The sequence below is a fragment of the Melanaphis sacchari genome, unplaced genomic scaffold (assembly GCF_002803265.2).
Source record: "Melanaphis sacchari strain LSU unplaced genomic scaffold, SCAv2.0 Contig234_pilon_pilon, whole genome shotgun sequence".
Classification (NCBI taxonomy): Eukaryota; Metazoa; Arthropoda; class Insecta; order Hemiptera; family Aphididae; genus Melanaphis; species Melanaphis sacchari.
The window spans coordinates 177,236-196,158 of record NW_020271111.1 but is presented as its reverse complement, the minus strand read 5'-3'; the positions used below and the strand labels follow the sequence as shown (position 1 = coordinate 196,158).

At 27.6% G+C, this 18,923-nt stretch overlaps 1 protein-coding gene and 1 pseudogene across 1 annotated transcript; both read right to left on the bottom strand.

Moving 5' to 3' along the window:
- Window positions 1-1,933: 1,933 nt before the first annotated feature.
- Window positions 1,934-5,966, bottom strand: LOC112594523 (annotated as a pseudogene).
- Window positions 5,967-11,903: 5,937 nt separating this feature from the next.
- LOC112594519 (probable tyrosyl-DNA phosphodiesterase) lies at window positions 11,904-15,302 on the bottom strand. Its single transcript, XM_025339329.1, has 9 exons — window positions 14,981-15,302; window positions 14,721-14,823; window positions 13,292-13,420; window positions 13,117-13,212; window positions 12,896-13,063; window positions 12,565-12,826; window positions 12,394-12,509; window positions 12,105-12,318; window positions 11,904-12,036 (listed from the first exon to the last, which is right to left on the bottom strand). The coding sequence occupies exons 1-9, from the start codon at window positions 15,153-15,155 to the stop codon at window positions 11,911-11,913; spliced, it is 1,389 nt and encodes a 462-aa protein (XP_025195114.1). The 5' UTR covers window positions 15,156-15,302; the 3' UTR covers window positions 11,904-11,910.
- Window positions 15,303-18,923: the final 3,621 nt, after the last annotated feature.

Genomic DNA, 18,923 nt, shown 5'->3' with positions numbered 1-18,923 from the left:
GCTCAGAAATTATATAATAGTTTAATCTACAAAGGATTATTAATTATAGCAATGAGTAACTGGAACGAAGTACAGAAATCAATAATTTATAAAAAAATTGATCTGTTTAATTTTTTAATATATAAAATATGTTGTAAAAAAAAAAATTAAATTCATTGTAAATTTTGTGGGGTAACCTCGATTGTCACATGAAATGTTAAAATATAGTCAATATTACATAATAAATGTTATAATATTATTTTTAATTTCTTGTTTCTAAAATAATTATAAACTATTTAAAAACCACTAATTTAATAACATTCAAGTGACCTTGAAAGAAAAAAAAATGAAATTATAATCTGTGGGGTAAAAAGAATTTCATGTTTAAGCGTTAAGGACGCATATAATTAATAATCTATTATGATTAAACTATTATAATTAGTTCTGAGCTCAATAATTTATAAAAAAAATTGATCTGTTTAATTTTTTAATATATAAAACATGTTGTAAGAAAAAAAATTAAATTCATTGTAAATTTTGTGGGGTAACCCATTGGCAGCACTCTGGTAATTTTTTTTAGTTTTTAAGCAAATATTTTACTTGCATCCGTTTTCATGAAGTTTTATTAAAATAATTTACATCATTAGGAGAATCAATTTGCACAATCTCAGTTCATGTTATAATATTTAATTTTTATTCCAAAACTATAATTTAATCTTTAGTTAATGAATTTGAAATAAATAAATTTGATAAAGAACAAAAGAGTGTATAAATATGAAGTTTTGTTTTAATTTAATTTTAGTAGTAAAATGTTTATAATTATTGAAGTTAGTGTTTTCTACTCCAATCAATCAGTGGCAAAAGAAAGTTTACCCTTTTATTTTCTAAGAAATTTTTTTTGCATTTAAAAACATTTCTATACCTAAATTTAAATATTGATGTAAAGTTCTCTTCTAATAAATAAAATATAATTACACAAGGTAGCTAAAAAGTTATAATAATTTCTTCAACTAATTCTAATATTATATAAATAATGTTATTAAATTATAATAATAAAAAAAAAAAAAAATTGGATAAATTGTTATTTTTAATTGAATACATGAAAATACAGAAGTCAAAATTTAAAATCAAATTTTATACAAATTTTATAAATTTTATTATTCATCTATTTTGTCAACTAACCAAAGTATCACATTACAGGTAGATTAAAAAAAAAGGTCAGTATACACAAAGATTTTACTAAACAAAAACACAAAAGTATATACATTTTTTTTAATTTTATTAATTAAATTTAAAAATATTAAATTATATAATACACGTTATAATTAAGTCAAATAATTTGAAATACATATTTTGTGCATAATTTTGTAAGAACTAGAATGAGTTATGGATAAATATCAAAATTGTTAATCGTACATTTTCTCTTGCAACTAAAGAACTTTGCAAACAAAATTTGTGAATCATTTAGCCTTAATTATTATGGTATTTTAAAATAAAAAAATGTATTAATTAGATAAAACAATTTTATGTTAAAATCAAAACAATTTATCACAATAAAAATAAATATTAATTGCTATACTTAAAACTTAAATTTACCTTATATAATTAGATATATAATCTTAAAATTAAAAATTAAATAATTATGTATTTTAAATAAGCTGAGACATTCTTAATTTTCAAATGTTAAAATTATCAAAAAACATAAAATAAATTAAAAAAAAAACTACTAAATGAAGATGTAATGATTTTACTAAGAAATTATTTTTAAAACTGAAAAGTGTAAATAAGTAGGTAGGTATAATATTTTGTAACTTTGAGATACCAAATATTATTATAATTTAACTAGTTACTTATACCTACTAGCTATTTATTAATTAAACACATTTAATAGAATATTAATAGCCAATATTTTATTTAATAGATAATGTAATATAGTAGATATATATTGAAATTATTATTCATCAAGGTTAATAACTTCTGAATTTACAACCAGGTTGGCTTCTCTAAAAAATAAAATATAATTTGAGTTAAGTAAAATCTGCAATTATTTTATTTTGATATTTTTAATTATACACATACTCATAATTGTTTTTAATATTGTTGAACTCTGCTGTCAATACTTTAAATAACTCTGATCCCAAATATTGCAAAGACGATTTATAAATACGTGTTGCTTTATATCTTTCAACATGCGTGTACTCAAATCGAATATAACTCGCCCATAACTCTGTAAATATGTAAATAGGAAAATTAAATAAGCATAATAGTTAATATCACCATTTACCTTGGATTTGGGAATAGGTATATAATTCTCGCAAATCGATGATTATACTTACCAACATCTCCATGTCCCAGTTTAGTGCATACTTCGTCATACAATTTTTTGATTTGCAGTAAGTTGACGATGCTCGAGGTTTGTTCGAGATAAATCATATCAATGTATAATTTTATACAAGGTGGCTGTAAAATAACCAATTCTTTAATCAGTTTACGAATATCAGATATATCATGGAATTGCCCAAACCAATTCAGGTATTTCACTCTGTATATCAAACTGATTTTGGCGCATGACATATGTGAAGCAAGACGATAAAATTTACAAAGCTAAAAAAAAATATGTTTATATCATATTTAAAATAATATTATTGTATTTGTTTAGTTATGGATACTCACAAAACCTCTTGAAAACTGTTTAAGTACATTAGCATTCAATTATGAAAATGTTTGCTCAGCCCCTCTAATACCTTTTAATACAGGCATGCCCAACCTTTTTCAACTGGCGGGCCACATTCAAAATGTATGTTTGTACTGCGGCCCGTATATGCTTCATGGGGTTTTTTTTTTATTCATATCGATAAAATATAGATTAATCATAGGTATATCTATTGTACTTATACTTCTTATTAAAAATTAGCGTTACACATTTCACTCCGAACATTGAAAGATTGGTTAAAGAAAAACAAGCCCAAATTTCTCACTAATTTTTTTTTATTAATATTCTAAAATCCAATGCATTTTTTTATATAAAAATTCAAAATTGTAAAATATTGTATATTCTTAACAACTTAATAAAATACATTTTTTGTAAATAATAAATTTTTTTTTTTTTACACGGGCCGGTTGGACACCTTTGTGGGCAGCGGGTTGGGCATACCTGTTTTGATACCTACCTTTTAATATTTGTTGCATTTATATAATTATATACTTATCTACACGGCCTTAAAAAAAAGACCATATATTTTGGAAGTAAATAGGTCTAATGTTCAATTATTTTTTTTTAACAATTCTCTTATTTGTGTAATGTTCATTGGTAAAATATTAAACGAATTATTAATTAATTAATTACTTATTACTGATTTTTTTTTCTTACTGTGATTTTTAACAAATGTAAAACATCTATTTCAGAGGAAATTGATCAGAGAGTGAACAAATTTTATAATCAATTTGATCAACGGTGTGTTAAAGAATATGTCCATTAAAATAATAAGTATCAGGTTCATATCATTACTAAAACAAATAAATAAAGGGCCTCTGAAGAATAATAATAACTAAACCAAATACTTATCAAACCTATCACTAAGTATTATAGATGATTAATATTGATTTAAACTATGAAATTAATTTTATTATAAGACATAATTAGAACTTTAAAAAGGTATATATTTTGTAACCATTAAGAAATAATAGGTAATGCAAAGTATGAAATTTCACTATCTAAAATGAATAATTATTGAATGTAATTATTATACCGTTTCTGTCTTTGTTAAGTATAAATTGTTCCATTAATTCAAATAATGACATTGTATCCAATTCCTGCAGTGACATAATGGCATCTTCAAAAAACTTTATACGCCATTTGAATTTTTTCACCTTCAATATAAAGTGTTAATATTTCGGTCCAAATATTTAAATTATTTTTATTCATCTCAATCGCCTTTGAACAAATTTCATCGCGTTCCCCAATGTTATGCTCAGCCTTAAAAATTATTCATTTTTATTATTATAAGGAAAAGTAGTAGTTATGCTTCATAAAACTCACCCAATAAAGAAAATGTTCTGCTTTTTCTAAGATTCCTTCGTTATACGCTGTTTGAAACACTCGTTCCACATTTTCATTCACAAATTTAGCAATCCATTCATTCTTAAAACATTCATCAAATGTTTTTATAAAATATCTAAACAATTTAAATCATCAATAGGCACTATAAGTTAATAATTATAAAAAACTAAATATGCAGTCACTAACGAAAGTCTACGTTTACAATCTCTGTCAAATATTATAAGTTTCAAATCCTGATCAAAGATAAAACCATCAAAGTTAATCATAGCCAACTTTTGCCACATTCTTTCATCGTGTTTGTAATGCTTGAACATATCCCTACGTAATAAGTAGTTTAAAAAATTAATATTATCTACCAATTAAATACACTAAAATTAATGTTTTACTTTACAACACGGTAATGTAAATCCCAAATTTTTTTAAGTTTCAACATTGTATCTAACAATTCGAAATGAAATTCCAAGTCACCCTTGACATTCAAAAAGATATGTTTATATGTTGACAACGCTGAAGAAAGTGATTCACCACAAGTATCTTCAATGCACTGAATTTCGAAAATAAAAGCATCCATATGTAATTTTTTACAATATTTGTGGTAATCCAATCCTTCTAAAAAACACTTTCTAGCTGAATCAGGATTTTTTCATTTGATTATATTCATACAAAGCAACTGTTTTGTAGACTTCGGGATCGTCATGAATCTTTAACATTAGTCTAGTCAACATAGTCAAGTCAATGATATATGGTATCTGAAAATTAAAAATTATTTTTTCATTAATTATAATGTATTGGTTACTACCAATTTATTTTGAAATGACTATTATCTTATTTGGATTATTTTATTATATCGATCAAAATTAGATCAATTATGGCAAATATTATTAATTCATAATATTCCGCGTAAACGAATTATATTAAAATTTACTATCGTGGCATAAACAAGTTTAAAAGTTAAGTAATTTTATCCATAAAATATAACTTAGCTTGATATTTTTATAACGTATTAGATTAACATGGGTACAGCATAAATTAATTTATTTCTTATCAGTCATGTTAGCTATTGGTAATGTCTCAACTGTAAATTAGTCCATATAATTATTAGAAGAAAATAAGTTTTTTGTTAGAAAAATTAGAATTGTTTAATACAAATTTTAAAAAGTTATAAAAATTGTTTTATTTTAATATTATTTACGTTGTTTTATTCTTTTATACCTAGTTATTTTGAAATAAAAATGATGTTTGAAATAATAATTTCTTGATTAGTTATAAATAAGTTAAAATTTATTTTATTTTAAATTTTAAATTGTCTAATAGAAATTTTATTTAAATTATTTCATTTATTCTTTTCAACTCTAATATAATATTATTATTAATATAGTATTAAATTTAATGGTTAATTATTAGGTGTATTATTACCGTCGATACTACACTATGGTAAATGGTAATGCACTAATATTGTTAAAAAATATAAATCGGGTGGGTATATACTATATATCTACTATACATATAGTCGTTATTGATTGATACCTACACAATTACATCATTGAGCACAGAGCAACTATTACTAATTACTAATAAGGTACTAAGTTACTTATCTTTAAAAATTGTATTAGTACAACATCTTAAAATTATTAATAAATTGATCGGTAACTTACGTTGATAGAACGGAAATTCATATATTGTATCAAATGTTGCAAATAAATGGGGAATAGTTGTAGCATACTGAAATGCAAGAAGTCAATGCGATTGATCAACATTTTAAATACTTTATCGTAAATATCCTTCATGTCTTGATCTTGCAAACCTTGCTATTGTCGAAATAATAGAAAAAATTAATTCTAAATTATTATTACAATAACAGTTAGTGTGAAAACTCCAGAGAGTTCGTGATATTACGTGGCTTTTCAATTTGCAGACATCCAGTAATCTCAACTCAGCATCTATCTGCGTAAAACAATCATATTGAGTGACCTCATTCTTTTCCGCTTTTTTCATAAGCAATTTACGTCCTTCAATCACTTTACTAAATAGAAAACATAAAACCATATGGTATTGTAAGTAATAACACAACAGAAATATTCCTACTACTAATCCCTCTACCAGTTTAGAAGAAAACTTAACATAAATAATAATTTTATTGTTGTATATTGCACTTACGCAACTTCGGATTGATTCACGACACCATTGTCCAACATGTATTGCATGTCGTGCGATTCGTTGTTCGGGTCAAGTTTAAATGTCTCCATGATCAACGGTTATCGTTAACTCGGACGTATATGAAATGCACTGTACGACTAACTTTGACTAATAACGGGAGACAAATGTGCCGACTGCTGAGCAAATTTTCGATAGCATCGTTGTAGTAATATTTCAGCGGCTGTGGGTGGTGGAGACGTTCAAGGACAGGCAACGATTCAGCACTCTATCGGGATTTAATAAGCGGAGCTGGTACCGTTGTCAAAAGGACAACAATGGGCGGCAAGTAACGAGATATAATAATACTACTATACATAATATGTATATCTCTTGCACCTCACTCCACCGCTGTTAAATTTAGGACGATGTATTAGTACGGTGGTGGTATTGTATCATTGACAAAGGCGACGGTCCTGCACATTGGTAGTCCGGTTTCACAGAATTTGGGTGACGAGAGAGATGATTGCGGCCTAGTGACTTACACCTCCTTACTGTATACCCCACCTGTTTTGAGTAGTTGTGCTCACTGACCCTTGGATGAGTGTTTTTTCATCCACGTGACACACACCGACCGGCCGAGCCGACAAACTGTTTGTTAATAAAGGTATCTTACTACCTATTATCCATGTATAATATACGATTTTAATTTATCCTTGGTTCCACCGGTTTTCTCTTCGCTGGTATTATCTGCCTGCTTATTCAGAGTGCTGTTATTTTTCAGACACAGCCAATAGTCGCGCTGAATTTTGTGGAGTCAAATAAAACTGAACTTTCGCCATATTGCAACTCAATTTCTAATTGTAAACAATATTTTTACACTAATTATACATTTTTATCGCGGGTTGCCGATCCCAATCTAGGACTGTATATCAACATTTTTTCCTTATGCCAAAATCTCAGCATTTTATTACCTACAGATAAAATTAAGATTTAATATAAACACGATTATAAACCATATAAATATAAACTAAAAATAAGGAATTAAGGGAAAAGATATATATATCCCTAATCTTCCCCTTGCAATTGAACCTTTGTTGCCTTCGCCCTTTATATTAATTGTTTTACTCGTACATCATGCTAATTATTGTTACTCACTCGCCGCTGTCAACTTTGAGTTGTAATTCAGTTGATATTTTAATTAAAAAACTGTACCAAAGGTGTTTTTTATTTAATAAATGATACTTATTTTTAACTTCTGGGCTACAAGCCGACAACGATGTTTTGTAAAAATTATGATGTTTGAAATAATTATATAATTTTACTTTATATTATGTTTTATTTCTTATACTTAATTTTGATAATTTTTTTTGTTTATAATTTCGTTTAATAATTTGAGTTTGTAAATTAAAATGAATTAGTTAAATTTTCACAAAGGGTAATAGGAATATACATATAGCATTTTGTATATTAGTCAAAATACTATGTTAATATTAACTTCGCCATCACATGTGTATAATTTATGTATATAATTTCATCTATTAATGATCACGCATCGTGTAAATTTGTACCTCAAAATAATTTAACTCTGCCATCTCTATATGATTATTACTATGTGGATTTTCTAAAATAGGAAATCAGTGTGGTCGTTCACTTATAATATAAAATATAATAATACGCAGCAAGAACACAATTGTTTATATTGATAACACCTCTCTTGCCATCAGGAGTACTCCTTTGGCTATAGGTATGAGCTGAATATTATTTACATTTTGAACCTTCAAGATATGAAGGATTTGAAAAATAATTATATTTTAATTCTTACTTAAGTTACTTCCATTTTATTTTATTATACTTATATAATTTGTATATTGGATGACATTAAAATGTATTTTATTATTTTAATTAAAAAGGTCAAATTGAATTCATAAATTAAGATTGAGTGTATAAAATGTAGAACTGATTATCATTATCATCATCTAAAATTTTTCAAAACTCTAATTAAGCAAAGGAGAAGATTCTTGTAATTATAAAATAAATTGAAAAATGTTACTTTTCATATCTTTTTATGCTAAATCAGTTATCGACAAAATTGATTTAGTATAAAAAGATATAAAAAGTAACTTTTTTCTTATAACTTAAAAGTAATTACTATATTATAATATTCTATAGGTATGAGATATAGTTTAATATAAAGTAACATATTACATTTTTTCTCTAAATCTTTTTTCATGTAGAGTAAAGTTTTATAACAAACAACAGTAAAAAAAACACACACTATCTGTGTATCTTATTAAAAGTTGCAATCAATGAGTTTATACCGTATAAAATGTTATAAGAATTGTGAAAACCCATGTCTGCCACCATTTGTAATTAAGAGTTTACATTTCATATTTAGAATTTAATGAAAATTATTAACCAGTATTATTATTTGTGATGACTGCTTCACTTACTACGTTTACTTAAAATGACATAATATAGTAAAAGATAGTACGTGATCTTCATACTATATCGAGTGTTTCATAGGTGTAAACTTAAATAATTTTTATTAATTAATTAATTTTATTATGTTGATGCGCCGATGATAGGAAAGAGTTTAAGTGTTCACTAGTACTTATAATCTCTAAATAAGTAACCTTGAATAATTATTAACTTGATTTATATAAGTGAAATTTATTATTATCCAAAACTGTGTAATGATTATTTTAAATAATATTTAATCTTAAGTAAAAAAAAATGCTACCTATTAGAAAATAACAATAGAAATATAAAATCATAAATCATTACCTAAGTTACATATTAATTTTTTTTTTAAATCTAAGCTTAAATAAAGAAAAATATGAATTATTATATTAAATAAAATTATTATGACAATTTTATAATCAAACACATGGAATAGTAAAATAAAAAAAAATTAAACCAAACATTCAATAAAATATCATTTTAATCAAATGAAAAATATTTTATAATTCAACTTTAAACGACTAAAATGATAAAATAACTAATAAACTATGTTGAATGCAGAGAATTATTTTGATTAAAATTAAAGTTTAAGCTTACTTCTAGAAGAAAATATTAAAAAAAAAAAAAACGGTTTTTGAACGCATTCAAGAAGAGGATTTTAATCCTTCGGGGATTAAAACGATTTTATATAATATCCATAGGTGCTCTCGGTTTCCTTATTTAAGGGTCGAGTTTCATTATTTACTAGTAAAATACAATTACTTGTACATTTAAAGTCTTTTCAACGCTACCAAGTAAACATAACTGTAGCATTTATTCTTACCCAATGACAATTCAACTCTGTAAATCAAAACACCACGGTTGGCCACTTTGATGGAATGGATTAATGACACAAGCCTCTGATTGTAATTGATTAGCGCTATCACTTTTATAACTATAAAATACCTTAAAAACAACAATGTAAACTTGATGTTAATTTTTCTTTAAATAAAAGGATGAGATAAATCTGTTGATGTAGGTTTCATGATGATTCAATGAATATTGAATGTGTTATTAAGCTTTCAGTTTTGAAAATGTATAACCTATGTATGTGAAATGCGTAACGACAAAATGCGTTTGATGCTACGGCCTAAACAAAAAAAATATAAATTACTTGTTAATAAGACCTGAAAAAACAATGATATGGGAATTATTTAAACTAAAATAAATTAATAAATGCTATCGGTAGTCGGCCAGCATAGAACAATCTTAATGTACAGTGGAATATAAAAGGATACTAACAATTACAAAATTTGAAAAAAAGTATTCATGGTATCAATGAATAAAAGATTTATAATGGCACAAGTTCATTCAAAAAACATTGACAATCACCTGATAATTGACATAAAATATTGCAGAATAATAACACAGTTTTAAAACTATTTAATAATGATTGTTTTTTGATATCCTTAGTTGAACACCTTTTAAATATAAATAAAATAGTTTTAATTGTATACAGAGAAACACAATAATCATTATGGTTTCGCTAAAATAAAATAAAAATCTAAATTAAGTTATTATTCTCAGTGATAATATAATGATATTCAACAATCTGTATCGATTAGTATAGATAAGAGAATTACGTCTTCTATGATAACACGGTTTAAAAAAAATAAATTTTAAGCAAATCGTTCAAGAAAGAGAAGGAAGAACGGAATCTTTTTGTATAGTTGTCAAGATGATTCAATGGATATTGATCGTGTATTTAAGCTTTGAGTTTTGAAAATGATTATTATATAGTAAATTTGGCATGAAAATGGTATATTGATAATAAAAAACCTTAAAAAGTACATTCTGACTTTGATGTTAATTTTCCATCTAATAGAACAACGAGACAAATCTTATAGCCTAGGTCTCAAGAAAATTTAAAGAATATTGATTGTGTTATTAAGGTTTCAGTTTTGGGAATTTATTATTACATGAAAAATGGTTTTTTAATTATAAAAAACCTTAAAAAAAAACAATGTAAACTTGATGTGAAATTATTATATTATAAAAGGATGAGAGCAATCTCTTAGTATTGGTTTCATGATGATTCAATGAATATTGAGTGTGTTATTAAGCTTTCAGTTCTGATTATGTATATTCGGTGATTTAATTTGCATGGAAAATGGTTTTACAACTATAAAATACCTTAAAAACAACATTTTAAACTTGAAGTTAATCTTTCTTTAAATAAAAGGATGAAACAAATATTTTAGTGTAGGTTTCAATAAGATCCAATAAATATTGAGTGTATAATTAAGTTTTCAGTTTTGTGAATGTGTATGATATATTACGTATTACATGAGAAGTGGTTTTTTAATTATAAAAACCTTAAAAACAATAATGTAAACTTGATGTTAATTTTTCTTTAAATAAAAGGATGAGCCAAATCTATTAGTGTAGGTTTCATGATGATTCAATGAATATTGAATGTGTTATTAAACTTTCAGTTTTGAAAATGTATATTTGGTGATATAATTAGCGTAGAAAATGGTTTTTTTGATTTTAAAATCTTTAAAAACAATAATGTAAACTTGATGTTAATTTTTCGTTAAATAAAAGGATGAGCCAAATCTGTTGGTGTAGGTTTCATGATGATTCAATGAATATTGAGTGTGTTATTAAGCTTTCATTTTAGAAAATGTATATAATATATTATATTTTACGTGAATAATGTTTATTTAATTATAAAAAACCTATATAACCTAACCTGTCGTTGCAGATGTTGCAAATTTTTCTGTTGTAATCACACACATAAATAAACTAGATACATATTGCTTATTTTATAGGGTTTGGCACAATACTCTTCTATACAAATTAAAATAATTCCTTCCAGTACTTTATTATCTATTAATCCTCTTTTATCCTCGCAATGAGTAAATAATACACTGTATAATCCTTATTTTAGATGTCATTGCATTATACTATTGTGATTATTACATTAATTATAAAATGTATTGCTTAACTCTATGGAATAGTAGTTTTGGTGTTTCACACAATTAAATTAAAATATTATACCATACTAAGAATTATTGTATTTTAAAATTATACATGATTAAATATAAATATCTATAAATAATAATTTTCTATTGAAAAATTGCTCTATAGTTAATATAAAATTAAAAAATACTCAAAATATTATTTTATCAATATGTGGTGTACATTGAAAAAAAAATGAGAGTATATTAATTTGGATAAGTATAAATTATTACATTACAAACAAGTGTAAAAATTATTTATAATGTATGTATTTAATATTTTACAGTCCAAGGCTTTTCATCTGATGAGTATGGAGTTAATGGCAAGTCAAAAGGTAAAGGGAAATATGGTGAATTTCTTGTTTTGGTTTTGTCTATAGAAAATGTTTCTGATCCAGTCTGCAAAAATGAGATAATTAATATTTAAGAGAATAAAACATTTCAAATATTAAAAAGTCTATAACTACCACAAAATGAGGCAAGAGCAATACTCCAGCTTCATGTGCCATTATGTAGTTACTCTGATCTTTTGACTTAAATTTTCTGCCCCAAGCAGCTTTTAATAAATTAGCACTAGTCAACAAAAACCAAGACATTTGTGTATAACAAGATGAAATTCGGCAATATGTTTTTATATAAGGCATGACCTTTGATCTCTTTCGTGAATAGCATTCCCACGAGCTGAAAAATAATATATCAAAATAGAGATTATGTGTAAACAGGTCTAAATTGTTTGAACATTTTTAAAATATTTACCACATGTATTTTTCAAGCCATATTTGTTTTTCATGTGTTTTCTTATTGTAAGGTAAACAGACACCATCTAATGGTCCATTCCAACTATTCATAACATTTTTTTCAGATGGGTAAATCTAAAAGATACAATTCATTATTTATGTTAAATATTAAATTAATTTTGAAACTAACCAAGTTGAAGGAAACTGAATATCTGTCTAATACTGTAGGATCATGATAAGTAGATGCTGATAAACTATTGATAAACTCCGATTTAAACCATCCATTTTCAGTAGTACCCAAAAACCCCAGATTGGAACATTGTGCTATTATAGGCCATTCTGATGGTACACGAAATGGTAGATGAGCATGTTTTTCTAAAATACTTTTCAAATATAAATGACCCCACAACTGTTCTTGATGCTTGCCTGGAACACTAGGTATGAAAAATACACTACAAAACAAAAGGATTTTAATATTTTTAATTCATAATTTTAGCTTTTATTAACTTCTAAGTTCTTACTTTGCTTGACTGAAATCAACTTTTTCAACTTTTTTTATCCACTGACTTAATAATTGTTCATTAAAAGATTTTAAATATCGTAAAATATCTATTTTAAAATCAGTTTTTGAATTACCATCTAACGTATTATCCTTCTTTTTTAATGGAAACTTTGGACTTACCCAAATTCTAGAATTTAAAATGATTAAATTAAAAACAAAAATAACAATTATGTGACTTACCCTTGAGTAAATTTGGTCCAATCATCTTCACACAAATTGGCAGACATGACTACAACTCGTAAACTACCATCAGCATAAGCAAAAATTGATACCTTACTAAAATGTACAATACAATAACATTTAAAATCGAAAGTATTTAATGTTTTTATGTTTATATTTAATGAATAATACTGACCTATGCTGATGACCAAAAGCATTATCATTAATTATTTTTTTATGTTTTACATGTGGAATTTTATTTTTTAAATCTAATTCACTTAAATTTTCATCACAATGTTCATATAAAAGTGTAATATTTTTCCTTCTGAAAAAATAAATAATTAAGTATAATTTACTTTTAAAAATAAAATATTACCATACATTAAAATTATGTTGTACAAACTTATTTTACTTTAAGTAGTATGAATATAAAATTATTCTTTTAAAAGTTTAAGTATAGTTTGATACAATGCCTTAAAATTTAAGCTCCTAGCTATAAATTAGCTATGACTTATTATGACTCCTATCATTAAATATGTAATACATTAATAGGATTAAAAAATATAATAAGGATTTGCACAAGATAACAATTTGTTTTATGGACCATTATGTAACAATTTGCACACTTAAAATAGTGAAGTATATAATTTTAACATTTTTAACTCGTAAGGATAACCCTCTATTACTAATTTCAAATCAACATTATTACTAAATAAATAATATAAAACTAATTGCTTATTAATGTATTGAATAAATATCAACTTTTGTCATTTTGAACAATAAGATTTTATAGCATTAAACATATAAATAATATCTTAACATTTTTTTTTTGTTATTATTATCTAATATCATATATATTAAAAATGTAAAGATATTTGTAGATTAATAAATAATAGGCAAATGAAAAAATTAATATAAAATATAAAATTAATTTATAAAGACATGATTGCATGCAATAAATAATAGAATTAAAAAAAAAAAAAATTAAATGCTCAAAATATGCAAAAAATAAATAATTTACAATTTTTAGTTTGAAATTCTTGATGCATAAAACAAATTGAAAGCCTACTCTATTATATTAATTTAATTTTTACAAAGATTGATAAATGCTGTAATATGATTATTGAATAATTTTCAGACCTAAGGAAAACCAATATTTGATAATTTGATAATTTGATAATTTATACAACTGCAACTTTTAGTTTACATTTTTTTATTTTACATAATAGAATAAATATTATTATTAAAAACTTTTTATTCCACTAAATTCATTGCTTAATACCCACCCACCAATTTTGGTCTTGAGTTAATAGTCTCAAAAAAGTCTGCGTTGACACAGCACTGTTTACTAAATTTGAGCTCTGGTTATTTAGTCGTCTTTAGTAGCTGCATTACTAAAACCCATAGATTGATATTTTCTAACTTTATTTTAAGCATTGTTATTTATAACTTGTAGATTTAAATTGGTTCAATTACAAATTAAATTTGGTAAAACTAAAAAAATAGGCATATGGGCAATTGTTATTGTTAATGCTTTTTAATGGGGCTTAAAATGTAGTGTAATAAAATAATGAAATTAAGTCAATATATATATTATTGATAAACAAGATTTATCATCATATTACTTTTGATTAGTCATGATATATTGAGCAAGAAGCCAGTTGAGCTCAACCATGAAGTTTATATGAAGTGATTCGGTCAAATCACCGATACTTTGGTCCAAAAGTTCTAAAACAAATAATAATTAAAGTTATACATTTGATTTTGTGTATTTTGGCTAAAATTACAACATTGCTAATACCTTAAATACCATTATAACACTAACAGTTAATGTAGTATCTGTAATTGGTTGTCTTTTAAAATATATAGTAAACTGTATACACACCTGGAAATGATAGTGTTAGTCTTTCAGTGTGTGTTCCTGGATCGCATTCTACGGGAGACAAAAATATCCTAAAAGGTTCGGATTGTTCCAACTTTTTGTTGACCGTTCCTTTCGTAAGTTTCCACACTTCATCGATATACAAATCCGGACCCGTGGAATTGGACCCTGACGCCATAGCTTGATGTGGAGAACGTGAATTAAAACGCACACGAAAATTATGCCACAAAAGTAAGAATTTGTGTAACTATTGTAATAAGTAAAAAGTTAACAAATAGCAAAACGACCAACGAGACCAACGAGTATCAAAACGACAAATCACAAGATAACGGATAGGCAATAGAAATATAAAACTTAAGCATATATTATGGTGTATACTAAATTACTAAATAGCCGTATCAGCTACTTCTATTCTTCTCTTACCTTCACTTCTTCTTCTTCTTCTTCTTCTTATAATATAAAACGAAGAATAGTTGCTACACGGGCCGATAGGTTTAGTGTCCCGACCAATCGAAAAATTCCGTTTTTTTACTTCCAGTCGTTGTCCCATATCTCCCCGTCGTTATCGTTTCTCCCACAGCCGTCATCGTTATCGTTATCTCCCGCCGTCGTCGTTATCGGTAGGGTTATTGCTTATTAGTTATTACTCATTATTGTTTTTTATATACCGTTTTTTCCGCTTTTCCCCCGGTTTTCCGGCCTTTTGAGACCTCTTTCCGTCGCGTTCTCGACGCTATAGCCCAGAGCGGGCCTTTTTCGTCCGGTCCGCGCGTCTCCAAATTTCGTTCGCGGCCGTCGCCGTCGCGTCCGGAAAAAGCGTACTCGCGGCGCGTTCTCCGGTCGGTCGTCGTATCGTCACTACTGTTTTTTTTTTTTTACGATACGATAAATCGTTTATCCGTATCGATTACGCGTTTTTTTGTTTTCGGTGTCTCCGCCCTCGGACGCCTCGGCGACCTCATCGTCTCGATAGCGTACGAAATACGATTATATGTGTATATATATTATATATATATATAATAATAATATTATATAAAAAAAGAAACGTGCGTACCTTTGTTGACGTACGTCAGATCGTGTTTATTATATACAAAAACATCGCAAAATCGTTGCTCTTCAGTCGTTGTAACGCCTTTCATCGCATACCTTTGGGGGGATATCGTGATATGTGTATGTGATAATAAACTCGGTACGTCGTTAAGACGTATACGATTAAAAAATGTAAACGAATACGTCGGAAACGCTCTAAACGACAATTAATATGCGATTTACGGTTTCGTGACACGCGAATCGTAAAAATCGTATCGCTTAAACGACGTATAATGTAGTATTCGTCGCATCTCTAAAACGGTTTAAATGCTCGAGATTAGTTCGTGTTAAATAAATTAAACTGTAGTCGATAGGTGTTAGGATAGGTCCCCCGTCGTTAGATAGGCAGGTTCGAATCCTGTTCCGGCGTATTCCGGGCGGCCCCATAAGAAACTATACGCTCGGAATTTTTTGCATTTTTTTTTTCATTTAATTCGATCATTATTAATTGCTATTTTCGTTTTGATATGACATTAATACTCATAAAATATTTTTCAAATTTTAAAAACGATTTTTGATCTCACACATTACATTTTATACTGCTTGATTGATGATGACAAAATATATTATATTATAATATACTTTACACGAACGTTAAATTACACAATAGTATTCAATTATTCATTTTTTTAAATAGATTAAAGATAGATTATTGTATTCAATTAAACCAATTATAGTTATTGCTAACAGTCTGCACGATTCAAATGTACATATGTGATATGCAATTTATATTATAGCCTGAGAACATTCTATTGATGACGATACAGTTGTTTCACTCAGTTTTGACGGTAAATTCACTATTTTATATGTTTAGCCTTTCAGTTGCTTACATTTGAAAGATACAGGGGAAAAACAGTAGCAAATTATTTTTCTTTTGATTTTTAAATATTTTGTCATCACAGAAAGCGCATAATATTTCTTTTCGATATCTAACCATCTATAAAATATGAAAAAAAATATTAATTATGTATAGTTTTTTTGATTTTCAATTAGCTAACGTTCGACATGCGTTTTCCATAATACGTTTAACATCTCTCCTTTACGCCCACATCGTCCGCGATCCGACGCAGTCGGATCGCCTACCTGGGAGGTTCAAACGCGTTTAATTGGATTTTCAGTGGTGATCGCTTGAAAAATCGAGCGCTCGATTCGACTTAAACTTTTTTGCGTACTAAACAGCACAACGCCTTCGACGTCAGGACGTATGACAATCCGCCGCAGGCGGATTGCCCTGTCAGGAATCGATATTCACTGGACGATGACTGATAACTAGACACTTAATTAGACTTTTATTATTTACGCGTTTAAAACGACACCACCAAAGTGTAGAGCCACCAAATCAGAGGTACCAACATCTCAATCGTCGTTATCACTGGTTTTGCCTATTAGACTATTCTAACTGCTGTATTCGTAAGTCCTGTCTCCGACCTAGGAAATTCACTTTTAACGATATTCAGCTACCTAGGGTACTCACATACAGCGAGTTTTACCGTCCTAGGGTATTCACATACAGCGAGTTTCACCGTTGCTAGTCTTATAATCTTATAATATAAAACGAAGAATAGTTCGCTCTTCTGCCGATAGGTATAGTGTCTCGACCAATCGAAAAATTAAAATTTATTCTGTCTATATGTCTCCCCGTCCTTATCTCCCGCCGTTATCGTTTTTCGCCCGATTTTCCGGCCTTTATAGACTTTTTTCCGTCGCGTTCTCGATGCTATAGCGAAGAGCGGGTCTTTTCGTCCTATCCAAGTGCGTTTTTCGCTCGGATTCGGTCCTCGGCCGCCCGTTTTTCTCTCCGCGCGAGTCAGTTTTGCCTTTTTCGCGTCCACGCGTTTTCTTATCTCTCAGAACGCGTATTTTGCGAACCGTGCGCGTGCCGTGTGTCCCCGAATTCCGTTCGTGGCCGTCGCCGTCGCGTCCGGAAAACGCGTACTCGCGGCGTATTCTTCAGTCGGTTATCGTATCGTCACGTATACTCCTGTTTGGTTTTACGATTCAATAAATTATTTATCCGTATCGAATACGTGTTGTTTTGTTTTCGGTGTCTCGACCCTCGGACGCCTCCGCGACCTCATCAGTACTGTCTCGATAGCGTATAAAATACGATTATATGTGTATAATAAGGAAACGTGCGTAGGATTGTTGACATACGTCAGATGACAGATTCTAATTTGTATAACAAAAAGAGATCGCAAGTCTTGCTCTCGAGTCGTTTTAATACTTTTAATTGCATACATTTGGGGTGACATCTGATATGTGTATGTGATAATAAACTTAGTACACCATTAAGACATATACAATTAATTAATGTAAATGAATACATCATAAACACTCTAAACGACAATAAATATGCGATTTACGGTTTCATGACACACGAATCGTAAAAATTGCATTGGTTAACTCTTTATGGGTTAGTGCCTTAGTGGCATGCGCCGCGGAAGCAATGCGAAAGCAGATCCCGCGGCGTCGTCGGTTAAAACAGGAAAAAAAAAAGTGCCTTAGTGGCATAAATAAAAACCACTTTGATTTGTATAGTAGATGAGCACGGTTTTTTTTATGATTAAGATATAATCTAGACTGTGGCATGTATGGAGACCACTTCTAATATTACCATAAACGAGCAGAACTATTTTTTGTTTGATAATATCAAATGGAGCGGGTACAGTTTTCCCGATTTTGATAACAAGTAATAACAGCAAACATGATAAGAACAAAAAAAAAAGTCATTGCCAACCTCCAAAATTTAGATAAAATCCCATTTCCCGCTTTATTCGCCTGCAAATAAATAAATAAATAAGAAATAGATTTCATACCAATTGCAATTTCTCGATAAATGTATAATAAGAAATTTTAT

Bases quoted from the DNA above. Each gene is read 5' to 3' on its own strand.
- LOC112594519 (XM_025339329.1), bottom strand. From the start codon at position 15,155: ATGGCGTCAGGGTCCAATTCCACGGGTCCGGATTTGTATATCGATGAA. The intron at 13,064-13,116 runs GTAAGTCACATA...TTTAAATTCTAG, and splicing joins TGGACCAAATTTACTCAAGG to AATTTGGGTAAGTCCAAAGT. The intron at 12,319-12,393 runs GTAAATATTTTA...ATTATTTTTCAG, and splicing joins TGGCTTGAAAAATACATGTG to CTCGTGGGAATGCTATTCAC.